The sequence below is a fragment of the Thamnophis elegans genome, chromosome 2 (assembly GCF_009769535.1).
Source record: "Thamnophis elegans isolate rThaEle1 chromosome 2, rThaEle1.pri, whole genome shotgun sequence".
In the NCBI taxonomy this organism is placed as follows: domain Eukaryota; kingdom Metazoa; phylum Chordata; class Lepidosauria; order Squamata; family Colubridae; genus Thamnophis; species Thamnophis elegans.
In genome coordinates, this window is record NC_045542.1 from 111,829,564 (window position 1) to 111,851,951 (window position 22,388).

Genomic DNA, 22,388 nt, shown 5'->3' on the forward strand with positions numbered 1-22,388 from the left:
TGTTGAGACTTGTAGGCTATTTAAAATCTAATGACAGACATAAGATGAAAGCAATCTTGTAAGTACATAAATGCTGCATAAAACATATCTTAAAGATTCTCTAATCCTAAGAGAATATCAACAACAGAATTAAAGAAAAAAATGAAATCAACATTTAAGATATGACAAGAAGGAAAATACCATTACAATGTGAAAATAAGTAATATGCAGGAAAGCAAGGAAGAGATATAAAACGTATCAGAAATGGAAAGAACTGGCCAGAATGTGTGGCAGGAAAAATTAATTAGAAAGCAAGAGTTCAGAATGATAAATCATAAACCAAATCACAATAGTTACAATAATCAAATACAGTCAACTTCAGAAATTAAGCATATTTTTAATGATATTAATCAATAGAAAATGAAAGATACTTGACAGACTCAAGAAACAATGAAAAATAAGCTTTGGAATCAAATAATAAATAAATAACATTTACAGAAAAATAGATATATTTTAAAATAGTTTTAGATAAATGCAGGGAGGAAGAAATACTGCTAATTAAACTGTTCAAAAGTATACTCCACTAGAAAAACTGCTGCTTTATATCCTGTTCTTTTAAAAATATTTTTTAAAATAGCAGTAATTAATTAGAGTAATAAAAGTAGATAATACTGCTTTTTACTAAGCAAACAAATTAAAAAAGAAGGAAACAGAAGCCGTATTATATTCTGCTGTGATTCAAAAGGGAACCATTCCAATTATCGGTTAGATTTGTTTAACTCTCTGCTCTATCAAGCTGATTACTTTTTAACCATCACATCCTCTCCTATTATGAAAATAATGACATTTTGACTTTCTCCATTTGTTTTCTAAAATCCTATTCGCCATTAGCTTATATCTTTTACAGAAATAGTTTACTTTGATAAACGTTATTTGTTCCATTACTTTAAAACTTGCCTAAAGAAACTAACTCAAAAGTATGCATATCAAATAATGAGGCATGAAAGAATAATTTGTCTAAACAGTAAGCCTAAACTCAGATTGCTTCTGTATTTCCTTCTAAGGCTTCCTATTATTCATCTAGGACAGAAACATTTTACTTTGATAATTCAAGCACTTGATACATTATCATATTAGGCCATAGCTTTGCTGATCTAAGACATTTTGCTTCCTGAAGCAAAAGCAAAATGGCATTCTTCCCTTAAGCAAGGGCCAATACACTAAAACATAGAAATATATCATCTAAGTAACAACTTCTTATCTCTTTCCTTAAATTTTGTTATTTGCATTTTAACTCGATTAAAGTTAATTTAGTTAGGATTTTTTTGCAGTAAAATCAATACAACTCTGATGAGAAAATGCATTTATAGACATTGCTTTGTATTTCAAAGCTCATATTCTCTGAAACTCAGAGCAGTTCTGCAACATGCATGAGATGCCTGCACTGTTTTATTGAGGAATATCTCTGGTTTGTAATATAAAAATAAGTGTTTACTATGCTTAATCTCTCTTCTATAAATCTTTTGCAAACAGAGAGCCAGTTTGGTCTAGCAGTTAAGGAATCAGGCTAGAAAGCAGGAAACTGTGAGTCCCGCCTTAGGCATGAAAGCCGGTTGTATGACTTTGGGCCAGTCACTCTCTCTCAGCCCAACCCACCTCATAAGGTTGTTGTGTTATTGGGGGGGGGAGGAGTATTCAATATGTTTGCCACCTTGAGATACTTATAAAAATAATAAAGATGGTATAAATAAAATAAAGCAAAGCTACCATAAAGGTACTGAAACTGCTATAGGAATCTTGGATGCACCTACTTTCATCTCTAAAGAATTAATTTTGGTGCAGCTTCTTGATACATAGCCTTATCTATAGCCAGGCACTTTCATTAGCTGCTCATAACCTTTCATATATTGCTGGGGTATGGGGGGGTATATTCATATACTGTAAAAGTAAAGGTTCCCCTCGCACATATGTGCTATTCGTTCCTGACTCTAGGGGGTGGTGCTCATCTCAGTTTCAAAGCCGAAGATCTGGCACTGTCCAAAGACTTCTCCATGATCATGTGGCCGGCATGACTAAACACCAAAGGCGCACGGACCGCTGTTACCTTCCCACCAAAGGTGGTTCCTATTTTTCTACTTGCATTTTTACATGCTTTAGAATGCTAAGTTGGCAGAAGCTGGGACAAGTAACAGGAACTGATACTGATGGAACAAATATTAATTTGTGTTGCAAAATAATACCCAATCTGGCTGCTTCATAAGAGACAAATCCCATAGCTGTTTTCTTTACAGACAGTACACAACTAGCATTTCTATTATCAGAAAGTCTGATTCCATTGTCAATACCTTGATTTGAGATTGAATCATACTTTTCTTGCTATTGTCTTTAAAAACTTTCCAAAGGTTTGTGTAAAATTGGTGCAAAATAATGGGATCCCATGAAATCTATATGGAAATGACTTTAATGGTTAATAGAAAGTATTAAAACTGGTAAAATAGAATTGCTCAAATTTGTTGTTTACCATTCTATGGGAGGAAAGAAGCTACCTAACACTGTATCAGATCACTGTTCTAACTAGTTCAGTATATTATTTTGATTGGCAGCAGGTCTCCAGGATTCCAGGCTGAGATTCCTTCCAGTTTTACCTGAAAATTCCAAGGAATGGCAGCTTTCTATACAGTACAGTAGCTTTCTGTACAGTAAATGCCTTATAAGTGAGCAATGGTTCCTTCTTTTTGATTACAAACATTACAAAAGTGATCTAAACCCTGTTGTAAAATCCACACAATTATAAATAGAACTTTTAAAACAAAAAATTGTATCACTGTAGCTTGATAGAATTAAGCGCTTTCTTTTTTAAAAAAATTATATAGATACTTAAATGTCATATTATGACATATCCCTGATGAATAGAAAACTGACATATAAAGCAAAGCAGAAGATCAATAACCACAGATTCGTAGGGTAAAGACCTGAAATATTTTCATCTGCTTAACATTATGCTTTCAAAAAATGGGAACATTCGATTCCTAAACTGGGTAATGCATTTGTCTTTTTCATCTAACAACAATCACAAAAAAAATTACAATAGCTTAATTTCGTGTTTCCCAAAAATGATCCCTCTATATTATTTATCAGTTTAATCCTTTGATTGTATTCAGGTTAGGTCTTCTTTATTAAAGGATTTCACTTTAAGCTCACCAGCTGAGACCTTACTATCCCTCACAGTTACAATTTCTTATGACAGAAACAGATGCACCACCTTATGTAGCTGCTTTGCTTGATTTACCCCTAAATATGGACATCAGTGTTCCAGCCAAATGACTGCTTGCCTCCTGTCCTAAATATCTGCTGCTACTCAACATTAGCCCCTTGGATGCCATTAAGTATAACTATCTGGATTTCTCTGGTGTCCCCGCAGTGTTTACAAGAGTTATAAAGCAATGTTACTATTCAAGGGAAACATGAGTTTAAGTCTTTTCCTCAGGTTACTATATTTGGGCTACAAAAATCCAGATGATTGGTTGTTAAAAACAAAAGGATACAGAAAGCTCTCTTCACCATCATCCAGTGATTATCTGGATTTGTTGCAGCCTGGATATACGGTAGTAGTGCTAATTTGGGGCAGGGGGGAGATGACATTTCTCTCTACCCACAGTATTAAGCTAACTCCAGAGCTGAAGGACTAACAAGAAGATTAACACTATGATTATGCAATGCTACATTTTTGCTTTCTAAGGACACCAAACGATTTCATTCCTGCAACGGGAAAGTTTGAAAGGGTAGATCTTTTTTCTAAAGATAAATATACTATTCTGATCAAGTTTTCTTCCCTAATACAATATAGTTTTCCAAATACCACTGGGCTTGTTTTCAGAAAGTGATACTATATTGTAATAAGCATGCAGTCCAGGGGTGGGATTCAATTTTTTTTACTACTGGTTCAGTGGGCGTGGTTAGGTAGGTGTGGCTTGGTGGGCGTGGCAGGGGAAGGATACTGTAAAATATCCATTCCTTCCCTACTCCAGGGGAAGGATACTGCAAAATCCCCATTCCTCCTGATCAGCTGGAACTTGGGAGGCAGAGAATATATGTGGGTGGGGTCAGTCAGAGGTGGTATTTACCAGTTCTCCAAATTACTCAAAATTTCCACTACCAGTTCTCCAGAACTTGTCAGAACCTGATGAATACTACCTCTAACAGTCATTATCATTTAATTCTTGATGAAATAAAGCCAAATTGATCACTGGAAGTATTTTTGAAAGTACTATATAATGCAAAGGTAAGATCAGGAAAAGATCTGACAATGAAAAATCAAAGATAATGTTTAAAAAGAGTGACTGAAACTATTATAGCTAGGTATAATCACTGGAACTCAAAGAAGCAGGTATTGACAGAGAAATTATATCTGTGGATCACAGAACTTCAGAAATAGATAAATGGCTGAATAATGTATCTTGTTTTCAAAGAGTTATGGTATATTATAAAAACAACATTTTAAAGTAACCTATAAATATTTTCATATGGTAAAATCTTTGTTCTTAAATAAATTCAGTATCTTCAATTAAATAAAAATCTCTATAATGAAAGGAAAGTAGCTTTGTATTTTTAACAAAAATTATCAAGAGATAATATTATGAAAAATATCAAAAGACTGGTGGGATATATGTGAAAATATTCTGAAGAAAGAAGAGTTAGATAAAAGGAATGTCGCTCTTTCTACAATCATATTCCTGAACATTCCCTTAATATTTAACATTTAAGCTATACACAAAATCTAAATACAAGCTGCTAGCTATTTGCTTATTTAAACTAAACACTGGACCTATATTGAGACATGATATATTCAATCCAGAGTTTTACAATTACATTTCATTAGCAACAGAAACCCAAGCATAACTTCACATATTACATTTTTTTTTGGGGGGGGGGAGATATCTTATCTATTTCACACAAGTCAGTAAAATTATAATGTGATTTACATGCATACAAAGATTATTTATAACAACATATTTGAAGCTTTATTACACACTATCCCCACTCAACTTATAAATAAAGCCAATAAATAAATAAATAAATAAAATTATATCTTCTTGCCTCTGTCAACTCTTAGGCAGAGGAAAGTATCATATTGTTAGCTCCATGTATTCCTAAAACACACAAAGGTTTACCAATGAAATTGCTAAGAGGTCAGCATCTACCGGTAGTCATAAGTCATTTCCTGACAGCCACCTGCTTCTAATGTAGGTCTGCACAACAAGCAGTCTGCTAAGCAGACTTGTGTGATCCTCCGGGGTTTTATCAAGTCAATAAATTCACCGCCACCCCAAAAGACACACTGCTGAATACCTCCAACACTTCCCAGCCTGACTGCTGAATCTCCTCCCACACATCCACTGTTCTGCAAGCTGTAGAACAGCCGACTATCATTCCAAGCATCCATTTATGGCCCTGTGATTATTTTTAATTATTCAGTGGGGCTCTTCCCCAAGTTTTGCAAGCCTCTTCTAAGACCATGGAGAGTCCTTCTGAGTTGTCTGCATGCAGCAGAGAGAAAAATGGGTTTCACATTTTATGAGGGTAGAGATATGGGTCTTATCCTTAAATTTCTGGCATGTTAGAATGAAAACCTGACTTTTAAGGATAAAAGTGACTTTTTATTGTTGCCAAGTACTTCCAGAGTCTAGCCTATCTGTAGCCAAAGGGCTAAGGGAAGGGTAGACACAGTTTTTGAGCACAAATACTGATAAACAAGGCCGAGCAATACTGTCAAGTATCACTTGTCAAAAACCTACTGGCTGCTTCTTTTTCAAATGAAAATGCTCCCTTTTGTAATAATTTGTTGGAACCCATTTCTGTTTACTAGAGGAATTGACAAACACATTCAATCATTCAGTGCAATAACGTTACTCAGTCTAGCACTATGGAAATATTACTAAATTTATTGAACTATATTATTCATTTATGTGTATATACAAACACACATGCATGCAGAAACATGCAATATTTCACTGGCTCTAACCATAGAGATCCTGTCACCTTAGGCAATATTCTGTCTTTGAAAAAGTCTTTAATGCTGGGAAAGGTGGAAGGAAAGAGAAGAGAAAAACTAGCAAGGTGGGCAGACTCAATTACAGTAGTGATGAGTGCATCAGTGGGAGATCTGAAAGATTAGATTAGAGATAGATCACCCATGGAGACATCTATGTGGTTGCTAGGAGTCAAAAACAATTTGATGGCTAATAATCAACTATAAAACTATAGAACTTATATAAATCAAAATTCTATAAGAACAAGCCCAAATAAATTGGGAAAACACATATGTCCTTTTCTTCCATTTTCACAAGGCAGTTTATGAGATACCTAGGACTAATACTAACCTTGTCTCCAAACAAAATGCATCTGAATCTTTTGAGTGGATATGGTGAAGTACAACAGGGTACACAATTTATCCAAGTTATTCCTTATACTACTAAACTATGTTTTATTAAAAGACGGTCAGAAAATTATAAGGATAAACTGTAGCATGGTCCTAATCTGATTTCCAAAGGAGATGCTTTAGAGACAAAAAAAATTGTGTTGATACTCTTAATCAGCCCATGCAAGGGCTGAACTTTGTAGCTTTGGGGCCAGCCAAATTAGTTGTGAAGTTGGTCTTTTCAATCGTTCTAATTACAGAAAGTAAATGGGGCAGGAAAAGGATAATTATCTAAAAGGACAGGAAATTTATTTGCAATTACTACTTAGATAGGAATTTATCAGGCAGGAAGGATTCATATTGTGTTAGAAGAAACAGCAGTTGTGAGATAATCCCCCAAGGATGCTTTTACTGTCTCTTGGAAATGTGATTAATCCAGCCTGTTTTCATGGTAATCTTGGGACCAGTTCATAATTATAGGTAGATGGGTTAGCAAAACAGAGCTGACAAGTGATTTCTTCATCATATATATATTCTCATATTGTCACCAAAGTATAGGAAATTCTCATGATGCTAAAGGAAATGTTGTCTAGATTAACACACCAGTTTAAAAAAAGAAAAATGATACTTAAGTAATCACCCAGTTGTGTTTTCATATAATTTAACATAGGCTTTAGCCACAGCTTTGTGACTTCATTAAATGAAACATCAGCCAGAATTTCAGTAGACGTTTAATGACGAGTCATTCCTTTTACCAACTAAGTAAAGAAGCTTTTAATGAGAGAAAGTGGCACTATTGTGTCTAAAACAGAAATGATAAACCAGTCCTTTTATATACACAACTAGTTCCAGGAACATCAACATTCAATTTTCTTCATTCATTCAGGCTATTTTAAAGTTGAATTAATTCAAGTCTAAACAAACCAATGATTGGTTTTTCCCATTATTACTCCATTATTCTCACTCAAGTATGCAAACTTACTCACCTCCATAGGACTTCTGAATAAGCATGTACAAGCCTGTCATCCTATGTGTAGTACATTCTACAATTAAAATAAAACAGCCTGCTACTGCATAAAGAATAGGATTTATCACTTTGAAAATATCATATACTAACCAACCCATCATCTGTTGGGTGGGTCATTTCAGAAATATTTCTTCATCTAAGCAGAGCACCAGAATGACCATGTGAAGCAAACAAGCAGAGGACCAGGAGCAACTTCTGATTTCCTACTGGCTTCCCCACTGACTTTGCTTGTGGGAAGCTGCCAGGGACCATTGGAAATCATTCCTCTTGTTTGGCTGACCTGCAGAACTGCCTGCCACTTTGCTGGGAGAAGGGGAGTAATGTAATGGCTATGGGTAGGCAAAAGAGCAGTGTTAACAGATTTTGATTTCCTGCTGGCTTCCAACTTGATATTACTTGCAGAAAGCTGGCAGGGAGCATCAGAAATCACTCCTTCCTCCTCAGTTGAACTGCAGAACTACTTTGTGATTTCAATGGAGTGAGGAGAACAAAGGGAATTGTGGACCATAAATAAACCTGCACCCCTCCCCCCCAATTCCCATCCTGACATGTCCCCAAGTAGCCCCTCCCTACAGGGAAAGAGAGTGTTTTCCCATTGACTGATGGTGCCCCCCACAAACACCGGAGTTGCTCCCTCAGCCTTACCTCATTGCCACCACCATTAAGAGATTTCAAATTTCGACCTTGGTTCCAAAGCAGCTACCTTTATTGTGCCACAGACATGATGCTAGCAAATATTGCCATCTTCACTTGCACTGTATAAGCATATTAAAAGCAATAATTGGTACATTCTCCTGCCACTTGCCTCTTAGGTCTTGGCACCAACAAACTGGGTATAGAGGAAACAGCAAAGATAGTATGGTCCCCTAATTTTCTCTTGAGTCATGCAACCTACAGGTTTCTGGGAAGTACAGTTGGAAGGCACGGTAGAGTTGGAAACAGCCACAAGTTCCCCAAATTTGAATCTACCAAAAGTCATGGATTTTGGCATCCATTAATACATTTGAGTTATCTGGGATTGTTACCCTCAAACTTCCCATTTCCCTTAATTACAAATAAACAGATCCAAGAGTTGTAGTAGTATATATTGCAGATACCTTAGCATGACAATATAAATGCTGTTACTTCTCTGAAATAATTATTTAAAATTACTTTGAATAATAATTAAAAACAAGGGTTATTCAAAGGCCCTATAATTTGGCAGACCTCCTAAAATTAGCTGGTCTCAAGCATAGAACAAGAAAGTAGCTTGCTTGCCCTTAGTAAAACCCAGAACATAAGGGGTTAATCCTAGGGGGAGTGTGTGTATGCATAACCGGCAGTGGGGGGGAGGGGGGAGAGGAAGGATGGAACCAATGAAAACACTGAGCTATAGTTAGCTCCGGGAGGATAAACTGTGGAGATTGTTCCAGCAAAGCTTTCATAGATGACATATGCACTTTGTCCCCCAGCACCTACTGCATTTAAGCCCAGACATGACATTTGACAGGGCTTACCTGAAGTTCGCACCAAGCAACCTCAACCCACGTTTCCGTGTCGAGCCCCTTGTAGACAGTTTTGAAAGATCCTCTACCAAGTTCAATATCAAACTTTAGGAACCTGCCATCGGGGGAGGTGGCCACCGCTTTCATATCGGCCTCCTCCTCCTCTTCGGCCTCCTCTTTCTTGGACTTGACCTGATCCTTGGAAGATTCGGGCACCTCTTTTTTCCCGGCATCCTCCTTGCTGCCGCCCTCCTTCGCCTGGTCACCTGCCGGGAGCCTCTCGGCGGCCACCTCCTTCACCTGGACGGCGGGCTCCTCTCCCGGCCGCGTCTCCTCCACCACCACGGGCCTCTGCCCCGCTTTCGCCTTCTCCGCGATTATCCGCCTGGGTTTGGAGAGGATGAGGATCTTCTTGGGCTGCTGCTGCTGCGGCACCGCGGGCTCAAAAAGGGGCTCCTCCTGATCGGAATCCACCACACTCCTCCGCAGAAAGCGCTGGTGGGCTGTTTTGGGATCTTTGGCGTAAGGCACACGGGGAAAGGGGGCGGGGGCCGCGGTTCTGCCTCCTTTCGGCACTGCAGCAGGATCCACGCCGCCGCCGCCGCCTCCTCGACTAGCGTTGCCTGGCCCACCATCCATATTCATATCCTTTCCCCCCGCAGGAGCCGGTGGGCGAGCGGCGGCCGCTTGGAAACCGGCGGCTTCTGCTACACCAGCAGTTGTTAACTCGCCGCCGCCGCCTCCCCTGCGCGGAGGGGCTGTGCTGGCATCGCCCCCAGTTTCCATTACAACCGAGCTTTCGGCGGCTGCTGGAAAAGATGGTGCCGCTCGCGCCGCCCGAGATGCTGTCCCCGCTTTGTGGCAGTCATCACGGTGCATCCTCGTGCGGAAACTCAGCCGAAGCAGCTGTGAGGCAAAACAAAAGCAAAGGCGCTCGGATCTGACGTTGCTGCTCAACTCACCTGGCCAAGAAGGCGGCGGCGGCGGCCGCCACCACCTGCCCCGAGAGCTTTGCTGCCCGTTCCTCCCTTCCTCTCCCGCCAAAGCACCCCGGAGATGGGAATTCTTGGCCGATCCCGCCTGCCTCCGAACGCCCTCAACCGCCTCTCCTCTCCAGCCGCCCCGCCCCGAGGGGAACGGAGGGCTAAAAACGGAGGGCGCCTGCTTCTCCGCGAGTGTTAGAAAGGCCGAAAGCGAGGAAGCCTCTTATGGAGCGGGGAGGAGGGAGGGGGGATGAGCGCCTTCAAGGGAAACCGAGCGACTGCAGTTTCACCCCGGGATGAATTGTCCGACTGAAATGCAGGTCGCCCCGCCTTTCTAAGGTTAGTTCAGAACACACCCCAAAAAGAATCCCAGGCACTGGCCGCCGAGGCGCACCCCGTAGAAACCCAGCTTTCTGGAGGGTCTTTCCAACGCGTCCCCGCCCCTCTCCGGCTATCCTTCTCCCTCAAGTCTCCCTTCCCACCCCCCACCCCGGCCCTTTTCACAGGGAAACCCAGTTTCCCAAGCCGGCTTTCCCTCCCAAGGCGGCCTCCCTCCCGCAGAACACACCCTCGCTTGAAAAGCCCCCAGACGCTCACGCGCTCCGTCCGCCCCGGCCCGCTTCCAGGCACCTTGGGCGGCCGCCTACCCCGCCCCTTTTGCCCACTTCAGTCATACTGCAGCTCCTCGCCGGAAAGCCATATTGTGATTGAAAGCCGAGAAGGCGGATATGGCTAATAAAGCTCGAACTAGCCACCTTCGGCGTTTGCTCAGACAAGCCCCAAAGCGCAGCATTAAGGCTTAACAACTACTCTTAGAATTGCGGGGCTGGGGGTTGCCCCGCCCGGCTAGGGGCGCTTTTTCCTTGTTCCGAAATCTCTGCCTTAGATAAGCACCAGCCACGCAAGCTGGGAGGCCGGTAACCGCAGCAACGGAGCCGAGAGGCTGCGCTGCCGCGTCCCCGCAGCGAGAGAGAGAGAGAAAGGAGCGGGCGTCGGCCATGAGACGCGCCGGGAGCGATCCGCAGCAGCCGACGGAGTTGTTGGCCGGAGGGCAACTGCGGCCGCTTCGTCCCAGCCCAGCAGGTTCAGGTGCTGTACGGCCGCACAATGGAGGCGGCTCACCTGCGGCCCAGCTAAAGGGCGGGAGGAGATGCGCCAGCCGAGCCCCGCCGACAGTTACTTACCCGGAGGAGAGGAGCCAGCCATGTTCAGAGCCGGTGGTGGAGGCTGAACTCTGCCGTCCTTGCTTCCTCCACCTCCGAGGCCAGACTCTATTCTATTCTATTCCCGCCTCCCCAGCGCCCCTGCGTCTAAGCTCCGGCCTTTCAAATCCTGCGGGGTGCTTTTTCCCCGTGCAGCTCCGCGCGGCGTCCACTGTCCTCGCGTCTCAGGCAGGAGCGGGGCGCCGTCGGTGAGGTTCTGGGGAAAGGAATAATAATCCACTCGCGTAAATAGCGCGCCTCCCTGTGGCCCGTTGAACCCCTTCCGCAGGCCAGCCTGCCGGCACGCGTTCCCAACCACCTTTCCGAAACCGGGCTTTCCTTTTTAATGATGCCCCATTTAACGGACCGACAGGGAGGCAATCTTGGAACAACCAATGAGAAGGCCTAGGAGGAGGAGGAGGCCCTTGTTAGATCCGCCCCGCGTCGCGGGGGAACCAAGAGCAAGTCGGTTCCCCTTTCTCAGTTGCTAAGAGTGTATCCCCGACCTCCCCTCCCTCCTTCCCTCCCTCCGCGTTTCTGCAAGTCAAGGCTGTCTGTGTGTGTGTGAGAGAGAGAGAGAGAGAGAGAGAGAGAGAACGAGCGCGTGTGTGCGCTTTGCTTCAAGCTGAAGCCAAATGTTGCGCATGTCCTCCTTCGGAGCTGCAGCCCACATCCTTCTGTAGCTGAAAGCTAGGAAGGAATATGAGCGCTGGGGATGCTAGGAGATGCACAGAATGAGCTAGAACCAGTCCTGGCAAGATGTGGAAACGAGGAGGTGTGTCTATAGGGGAAGGGCAATGAGCACTCAAACAGAAAACGGAAAACTCATCTGACCTGCTTCTTTCAATATGTTTGGATTGCAGCTCCAATTATGGCCCCACTGGGTGGGGATTGTGGTTGTGGCCCATTGGGCATATCAGAGGTATCATATTGGCTCTGGGAACAGACTAAGAAAAAAGGTTATTTCTTTTAACACCCCCCCCCTCCTTTTCTGGAGGCCATTGACTGTTGAGTTTCCATGCAAGCAAATGCTGGCTACTCTCCAGGGATTTTGCTAGGCAGAATCTTGTTTATACATTTTCTTGGCGGAACCTTTGTCCTCAAAATAAATATTTTAAAACACCTGCAGCTTTTCTGGCTCCTCGTTCATTCATTCACTGTTTTCATTCATTTCATCTGCACTTGATTGCTGGAAACTATCAGATCCTCCTGGAATAGACTGTGATCTCTCATGTATTGTAGAGTTTGGTTTCTGAGGATGGAGATGGAAAAGGAAACTGTTCCAGATATCATCTGCAATGCTTTTCATAATGTGAAGAACTCCTTTCCATAGTAACCTTTTTAACATCAATGTTCCAAATTGGTGGGGGGGGGGATGTGCCCTCAAAGATGTAATAATCTTGCATGTAATAATAACATGTAACCTTATGCTTTTTGCTTCTGGTTTGACAGAGAGAATTCTCAAACATTTTGTCTGAGGCTTTCTTGTATCTAGATCAGGGGTGAGTTTCAACCGGTTCGCTGCGGTCCCCGCGAACCGGTTGGTCGGCGAACCCGGAAGTAAGTAACTTCCGGGAATGGCAAAGGGCCCACCCGTGCTCTTTACCGGTCTTTGAAGGCTTCTGCACTTCCACGCAGGTGCATGGCACATACAGCGCCTGTGCGATTTTCCGCAAGCAGCTGGATGACACATACAGCGCCTGCGCGAGTCTCCGCGAGCAGCTGGAGCATTGCGCAGGCGCTAAGACGCATGCATGAATTGCGCGCGTGCACGAGGACGCCGCCGGCCCCATCCCAACCGAACCGGTTGGAATGGGATTAGCAACCCACCCCTGATCTACATATATCTACATACCCATTACACTATTCCTTTATGGATTAAAGAACCCTCTGCAGAGTGCAGAAAAGGAGTAAGAAACATTAAGGCAAAAAATTAAAGGCAGGAGAAAAGGGGATATACAACAATTTATAATGCCTTGGTAGGACCACACTTGGATTATTGCATCCAGTTTTGGTCACCACAATATAAAAAAGATGTTGAGAGTCTGTAAAAAGTGCAAAGAAGAGCAACAAAGTGATTAGAGGACTGGAAGCTAAAACATAACAGCTGCAGGAACTGGGTTTGTCTAGTTTAATGAAAAGAAGGACTAGGGGTGATATAATAGCAGTGTTCCAATATCTATGGACTGCCACAAAGAAGAGGGGGTCCACTTATTTTCCAAAGCACCTGAAGGCAGAACAAAAAACAGTGGATGGAAACTAATTAAGGAGAGAACCAATCTAGAAGTAAAGAGAAATTTTATGGCAGTGAGGACAATCAGTGGAACAACTGGACTCTAGAAGTTTTGGGTGCTCCAACACTGGAGGTTTTAAAGAAGAGATTGGATAACCATTTGTCTGAAATGGTATAGGGTTTTCTGCCGGAACAGGTGATTGGGCTAGAAGACCTCTAATGTCCCTTCCAACTGTTTTCTGTTATTCTGACATAGAGCTTAAATTAGGTTATGCTAATGTCATTCACTCAGTCTTTGCTTAGTTTTCTTTCCTTATCTTTATTTTACCACATTCCTATATAGAGTCATGCATTCCCTTTTGTCCTTTAAATTTGTCATGTCCCTTTAATTTCCCTAAATTGGCAACTCCATTCAATAAGCATTAGCAATAGCAACAGCACTTAGATTTATATACCACTTCACAGTGCTTTACAGTCCTCTCTAAGCTGTTTACAGAGTCAGCATACTGTCCCCAACAACCTGGGTCCTCATTTTACCGACCTCGGAAGGATGAAAGACTGAGTCAATCTTGAGCTGGTGTGACTCGAATTGCCTGCAGTACTGCATTATAGCCACTGCACCACCATGGCTCAAGAATCTTTCCTTTACTCTCAACAGAATAAAGAATACTTATTTTCTCTTCTTTCATGTTGCTTTTCCATTCAACCCTTATTTTTGTCTCTATAAGAATAAATCACCTTTTTATTGTCATACTGAACTCTTATTTTTGTACTCAGTCCATTTTCATCCCTCATTCAATTCTTGATTCTATCTCCTTGTTCTAACCCACAGACCTCTTACATATCCAATAGACCAGCAGTGGGATTCCCTTACCTTCCCTACTGGTTCACAAATGTGAGCACATGTGCCACATCTGTGCATGGGCACCGCCTTCTGCATATGCACAGTGCTCATGCATTGTGTCAAGATGGGTAGGCGGAGCCTCCTGCAGCCGCTGCTACCAATTTGCCCAAACTGGAGAGAACCGGCTGAATACCACCTCTGCAATAAACCAATTTGGCCTAGTGCAGAAGACACCAGGCTAAAAATCAGGCGACTGTGAGTTCTAGTCCTGCCTTAATCACAGAACTGGTGGGCTGACTCAACCAATCAGGGTTGTTCTTGTGTGGAAAACAGGAAGAGGAAGGAGAATTAGGTATGTTCATTGCCTTGAGTTACTTATAAAAATAATAAAAATGGGATTTTAAAAAATAAAAATTCCCACTTCATTCAATTTACTTTTACATTCCTCCTGACATAATTAAGTCTCGGTTTCAAAAAACAAAGTGAGCAGAAACATAATGCTAAGCAAGACTGGTCTCTATCAATCAGTTTACTTCTTGCAAATGGTCTATACAACACCGTACCAGTGGTGGGCATGACATAGCTTGGTGGGCATGGCTTGGTTTGCGTGGCAGGGAAGGATACTGTGAAATCTCCATTCCCTCCCCACTTCAGGGGAAGGTTACTGCAAAATCCCCATTTCCTCCTGATCAGCTGGGACTCGGGAGGTAGACAATAGATAGTTAGAGATGGTATTTACCGGTTCTCCAAACTACTCAAAATTTCCGCTACTGGTTCTCCAGAACTGGTCAGAACCTGCCGAATGCTACCTCTGCAGTCTGCACCATGCCCACTTTTTTTTCTGCAAGCCTCTGCACATGTTTAAATTTCTAGGATTGTCTGGGTCGGTTACAGCGACCAGAGGTTTTGTCTTCTGAGCTTTTCAGACTCATGCTAGAGCCCATCTTCAGAGAAAGTCTCTCTACAGAGTATTTGAATTTTTCATCTCTGGTTTTTCCAATTCATTCAAATATAAAATGCAAAATTCTTTAGGTTACAGATTGCTACTTTCATACGCAAGCGTAACAACTTAGGTGACACCAGTTCATGCTTTCCAACCCACTTGAATTTGAATTTGGAAGCAACTTGGACTTCTTCATTTTTGAAAAAAATGTTCTTATTGAAGATGAACAACATATATGAAGACAACACAAATTTAAAGAAAAATAAAATAAATCTCAGAGATGTAAGTTAGACTTGGCACCACACAGAAAAGGAAATGTAAATTTCTCCTGAGTAATGTAGTCATAGCTAGTTATAGCTTTTAATTTATTCTTTTTAAGATAATTGAACCCAATTTCCCTCATCCTTGACTATTCCTGGATCCCTCTTGTAGGTGATCCCAGAAGCCAACAGGCAGATAATTCTAATCCTGCTCTTTCTGGCCTTGGTTCCCAACTTCCTTCTCACTTCAAAAGACTATGTTCCTCTATTTAGTGGAAGGAGAGACTTTGTGAGGAAGACAATGATGTTCTGAAACACCACTAAGGCAGATTCGGTTCCCAACAAGCTCCTTTTGTCATTTCCCCCTTGTTGTGTCCTCATAAGCAATCCCATTCAGCAGGCTCTGACTCATATCACTCCAGAATGAGAGGTTTAGCATTTATGTGGCTAGGAAGTAAATGGTTGCAGCTATGGTGGTGCAGTGGTTAGAGTGCAGTACTGCAGGCTACTTCTGCTGACTGCCAGCTGACTCAATTTGGCAGATTGAATCTCACCAGGCTCAAGGATGACTCAGACTTCCCGCCTTCCAATGTGGGAAAAATGAGGAGCCAGATTGTTGGCAGCAATATGCTGACTGTAAACTGCTTAGAGAGGGCTGTAAAAGCACTATGAAGCGGTATATAAGTCTAAGTGCTATTGCCATAATATGAGCAGGGCAATTATTGCTGGCATGGAAGAGTTGCTTAAAAGACAAGAGTAACATACAGAGTACAGATACTCCTCGACTTATGACCGCAATTGAGCCCCAAATCTCTGTTGTTAAGTGAGACATTTGTTAAATGAGTTTTGCCCCATTTTACAACCTTTCTTGCCACAGCTGTTAAGTGAATCACTTCAGCTAATTAGTTAGTAACCTGGTTGCCAAGTGAATCTGGCTTCCCCATTGACTTTGCTTATCAGAAGGTTGCAAAAGGGCATCGTGTGACCTTGGGACACAGAAACGGCCATAAATATGAACCAATTGCCAAGAATCTGAATTTTGATCACATGATCATGGGGCTGCTGCAAAGGTCATAACTGTGAAAAATGGTCATAAGTCACATTTTTCAGTACCGTTGTAACTTTGTATGGTCACTAAACAAACTGTTGTAAATTGAGGACTACCTATAATGCAAGGCACTTGGGAAAACCATTTATTCCCCTGCATATGATTATTAAAGAAGACTGATACTCACTTATTTATATTTATATTTATTGCAAATTTTAAGTAAAATCAAATCAAATCTAAAGAAAAAGGTGCAAGAAAAGAAAAAAGAGAAAAAAGAAAGCTAAAGTTCTGAAAAATAATGACTTCCTATTTTCTCCTCCTTGAATAGCCTCTTCCTGTTATTTCTTCCAGAAATTCCATCAACCTCATATTAAATTCTCATCCTTTTTAAACATTAAATCCACAAATCATCATTTCACAGTCTTTTCACAATCACTTCAAACTTTTTTCTTCTTTTAGCAAAAAGTCCATAAAAGTTTTTCAGTCTTTTTTTAAAAAAAGTTTAACTAAAAAAAAAAAAGTGTTACTTTCTCCCTGACAAAACAGGTCAGTTTTGCTGTTTCTGCTATTTCTTACAGTTTTACAAACCATTCCTCCACTGTGGGTATTTCAATCCTCTTCCATCTTTGTGCATATACTTTTTACTTTATTTATTTTTCACATTTTGGAACCTGTCTCCTCCTTCAGAAAGGAACTTGCTGCAGTTATTACATACAAAATTAAACTTTCATTAATCTTTTCTAATTCAGTACCATAAGCCCTAATAAAAAGTTCTAGTTTCTGCAATATTAATCTTTATTATTCATTATATATAATGAATTCAAAATGTCTTGGCTTTTCAACAAGTAGGTCATCCATGATAAAATGTCCGTTCATGTTTTTCATATTTTTCAAATGTTGTTTTGAGATACCTTTATAAATTTTTGACAGTTTCTTTGGTGGCTTGTACCAACAATATCTCATTTTAAGAAAACATTCTTTTAAATTAAAATAGATTTTAAATTCTTTAAAATTATAGCTCAGTGTAAATTTTATCCATCTACCCACATTCTTTTCCATTTATTATAGGCAAAATTGGTGGCCCATTTTATCATACAATCCTGAACTTCCATTCCAAATCTTAACAAAAGTTTATGCATTTTTGCAATTTCATGCTCATTGTTTGTACATAACTCCTTTTCAAATCCCATTTTATGTTTTCCAATTCCACTTGCCATCCTGTTTTTATTAAATCTTTCCTTTAATTGTGCATATAAACAGACCTGTACACTGCACGAGTCAAAAAGAGGGCCATTAAAATATTTACAGACCCCTCACATCCTGGACATAAATTGATTCATATCCTATCTTCAAAATGACGTTATTGAGCACTGCACACCAGAACAACTAGACACAAGAACAGTTTTTCCCCAAATGCTATCACCCTGCTAAACAAATGATTCCCTCAACACTGTCAAACAATTCACGAAGGCTGCATTACTATTACTATTAGTCCTCTCATTGTTCCTATTACCCATCTCCTCACACTTACCGGTATGACTGCAGGACTGTAACTTTGTTGCTTGTATCCTTACGATTTATATTGATATTAATACTGTTTGCTTATTTGTAGCCTATTAAGTGTTGTACTTTATGATTCTTGATGAATGTATCTTGTCTTTTTATGTACACTGAGAGCAAATGCACCAAAGGCAAATTCCTTGTGTATCCAATCACACTTGGCCGTTGAAGAAGTCTATTCTATTCTATTATTGAAAACACAGAGATTCAAAGTACATTGCTATTCACAATTAGACTTCCCCCTTGGTCTCCTCCTGTTCAGTTTCTCCTATGTGTCCCCAGGCCCACTCCAAAGATCATCCCACCAATGCTTATAGAGGAAAATAAAAGAATCAATTCCTTTGGTAAAATCAATAATGTATTCAATTGAATTCAATGGCATTGACTTCCAGGTAAGTAGGAATCATTGCATCATTTTTCTTAACTGCATCTCCAAAACTAGTATGCTTTTCCTTATCTTCTTGAATAATTACGGTACCTAAATTCTAAATAGCAGCCTTCTGCAACTGGAATCATTCAAAAAGTTGGCTGAGATACCAGATTAAACCCTGAATTGTGCCTAATTGCAGTTCTCCTTTATTGCACACTTAGAACTATTATTCTTAATGTGCTTGTTTTGAGCCTTGGATTCAGAAGCTCAATGGACATGTTTCTATTTTATACAAGAACTAGGAAGCCTCTTATGTAAGAGGCTAAAAATAATTGAAAGGCAATACCATTCTTGTTAAAATTAATTTAGTCTGAAGGATGAATCATAAAACTTTAGATGTCTCATTCTTTCACCAGAGGGCCTATTATTGGTTATTTTGCAGTCTACACAAGGGATCAGAAGGCCTCTAGGTAGGTCAGGCAAATGAACTGTATGTGGTGCAATGCAATAATAAGCTTACCTCCTGTAGGGAGCTAACCCCCAAATTTAAAGTCTAATTTTTTTTATTTTGATTTCCTGTGAAGGTCAGATGATGGCCACGTGGAACTAATCTGACAAAGATTTTGTTGCTTAATGGCGATGATACTGTATTTAGCTTATTGTATGTATGTATGTATGTATGTATGTATGTGTACACACATATGCATACATACATACATACATATACATACATACATACATACATACATACATACATACATACATATACATCCTATCGCAACATAGACTTCCTTGTGAAGGCTTAGAAAAGTTTGATCATAGTATCAATATCATGGGGGCGGGGAAGACATAGTATCAATATCATCAGGGGTGGGGGAGAAACACAGTCAAGCATGTACTTTGTCTGCAGAAAGTCATATTTATTTCCTAAATTCCCGAATCCAAATAAACAGATGCTTTAAAAGCCAGTGCCTAAGGCCTTAATGAAAAGCTGTTAGAATAGATAACATTGAGATAAAGTTACAATCTAGACAAGGATAAGGTAACTTATCATACACAGGGAAACACTAAGCAATGGTTAGTTTGACTTTCTCATTTTGCCGAGGTGGTGCAGTGGTTAGAGTGCAGTACTGCAGGCTACTTCAGCTGACTGCTAGCTGCAGTTCAGCAGTTCAAATCTCACCACTCAAGGTTGATTCAGCTTTCCATCCTTCCGAGGTGGGTAAAATGAGGACTTAGATTGTTGTGGGCAATAAGCTGACTCTGCAAACTGCTTAGAGAAGGTTGTAAAGCACTATGAAGCGGTATATAGGTCCAAGTGCTATTGCTATTGCAGCCTAAAGTTTTCTACATTCAGTGAGAAGCTCCCATTTTGATAAGCTCAACATGCTGAGGCTTGATTCTTCTTCCATAAGAGTTTCTGTTTTTCAAAAGGAATTTATTCATGAAACTGGCTCATTCCTTTGTGGGAGAAGGGAAGAATATTTAATATCAATAATGTAGGACTTACTGTTGCATCCAAATTTTTAATAGTGTGAATAGTATAAAAAGCACATAATGCAAAAACAGAAAAGATCAAATGTTGATATAGAAAATACCGTAGTTTCAAAGGGTAGAAAAGTAATAGAATAAAAGATCAGTTGAGATCGAATTAGTCTAATTTTATAGTCTATGTATTTATGTTTTGCACTTCTAGACCTCTCATCTCTCTCCAGTGGTGGGTTGCTAATTTTTTTACTACTGGTTTGGGTACGCTCACCTGCGCAGTCACAACACTTCCGTGCATGTGCAGAAGTGTCCAGGTGGGTGGGCGGAGCCTCCCGCCGATGCTACCACCAGTGTGCCTGATTCGGCCGAACCGGGAGCACCCCACCTCTATCTCCCTCATATATCCAAGTTAGCTTTTTGGGAGTACAAGATTATATTCTATCAAGAGGAGACATCCACTTTTTACAAGTCCCTTTCCTGATGCAAGTTATTACAGTACTAAATAGCTAGTTCTGAGATTTAAAAGAGGTAAAGGTTCCCCTGGCACCAGACTGTAGGGGCGATATGCTGACTCTGTAAACCGCTTAGAGAGGGCTGAAAGCCCTATGAAGCGGTATATAAGTCTAACTGCTATTGCTATATGTGCTAGTTATTCCCGACTCTAGGGGGCGGTGGTCATCCCTGTTTCAAAGCTGAAGGGCCAGCACTGTCTGAAGACATTTCCGTGGTCATGTGGCAGGCATGACTAGATACTGAAGGCGCAAGGAACACTTACTTTCCCACCAAAGGAGGTTCCTATTTTTCTACTTGCATTTTTACATGCTTTCAAACTGCTAGGTTGGCAGAAGCTGGGACAAATAACAGGAGCTCACTCCATTACTCAGCACTAGGGATTAGAACTGCTGATCGACAAGTTCAGCATCTTAGCCACTGAGCTCTTCTGAGATTCAGAGGGCTCCGAAACTGTATGGAGCATTTAGGACTGCAGTAAATAGATAGAAAATAAATCCGTTCCTTCCCCTTGCTTATGGTAGGGGTATTATTATTTGATCACACAATCAGCCAGATGTTTAGACTGGATTTGGCATTTTCCTCCACCTACTGAGTCTTTTGAGATAGGTAGATGTTTGATGGTGTGAGAAGTGTTGTCGCAGGATGTAAGCTGTTCCAAGTAAAGGTGCTTTTCTCAATTTACTGACAGTGAATTTGTCAATGATGGAGATGGTGCTCAAGTGGTGCTCCAGATTTCTATTGGTGCTAGCTTTACTTTCTTTTGCCATAGTCATTATACTTCTTTTTGCAGGTCTTTATATTTTCTCCATTTTTTTCTCTTCTCTTCTGCTATCTCCAAGTACTAAAATAGTCATTATCCAGATTTTTTTCTTTCCTTCTTATAAACAGTTGATAGGTCTGGGATGTTGTGTGGCAGGTTCTTGTTTGTTTGAATTCTAAAGTTCCAGAGCACTTTGGATTTTTCATTTTCTATTATTCTGTCTATTAGGTAGTCCCAGCAGTTCTTGCTTGCAGGAGAATGGTATTTCTTGCAGATTTTCCAGTGCACCATTATTGCTACTTTGTCATGGTGTTTGTAGTCAGTCTGTGTGATCTTCTCGTAACAACTAACTAGGTGATCCATTGTTTCTTCAGCTGCTTTGTGGAGTCTATATTTATGTGATGATGGTAATAATGATAATGATGATGATGGGTTATCTGCAGTTAGATTTACCGTCTAAGACTGATGAAAGCTTAATAATTCAAGTCCTAACTAAGGACCTAAGGATATAGGCAGTTTCAAGAGATATTTTTTGGTTCTATATCTATAATCTATTGGTTCAATAAATTCAAAGTTTCCAATCATTGACAGAGACCTTTAGGTATTGCTCTAAGGGCTCCATTCATGATTGGTATAACAGTGGATTCCATTTTCCATAAACGTTCAATTTTGATCTGCAGGTCTGTTCTGCCCTGGGCAATGAGATTCTGCTCGGGCAGCCAGTTAACTCCACGTTTAGGAATCTCTTTCAGACCATGTTTATTATCAGGCATCCTTAATAGCAAAACTTATAGTTCAGTGTTAAGATTCTTCTGACTTTCCATGATCTGTCCCATCACGTAATGTAAAAAGATGATGATTTTATCCCCATGCTGAGCGGAGATGTAGAATGCTACTATTCCGGTTCACAAAGGCAATTAAACTGCCCAGCTACAAACTTTGCATGTGGGCAAGATGCCCCAGTGGCCAATCAGAAACAGAGATGTGATCACATGTCATGGAACTACATTTCCCATAAGGCAGTCTCTGCCTGCATTTCCCATGAGGTAGTTTCTTAAAGGAGACAGTTCTTAATTCCTACACTAGCTATATACTGCTGGGACAGCACAAGGTCCCTGTATTTTGAATTTTTCCCACGGATTTGTTATTGTTATTTAGTAAATATTTGTACTATTTGAATCAGCCACAAATATGCTGAAAGAATATGTTTGTAGATGAGAAAGTGACATCCAAAAAGGTACTATTGGCTGTTTCACATTATTGGGTTCAAATGAGC

General features: G+C 40.8%; 1 protein-coding gene across 1 annotated transcript in view; it reads right to left on the reverse strand.

The window, feature by feature from the left end:
• The window catches only part of WNK2 (WNK lysine deficient protein kinase 2), a 102,077-nt gene extending 92,290 nt beyond the window's left edge, over positions 1-9,787 (reverse strand). Inside the window, exon 1 of the mRNA XM_032208739.1 lies at positions 8,921-9,787. Coding sequence (XP_032064630.1) covers positions 8,921-9,787 — 867 coding nt within the window. The remainder of the gene's footprint in view (positions 1-8,920) is intronic.
• Positions 9,788-22,388: the final 12,601 nt, after the last annotated feature.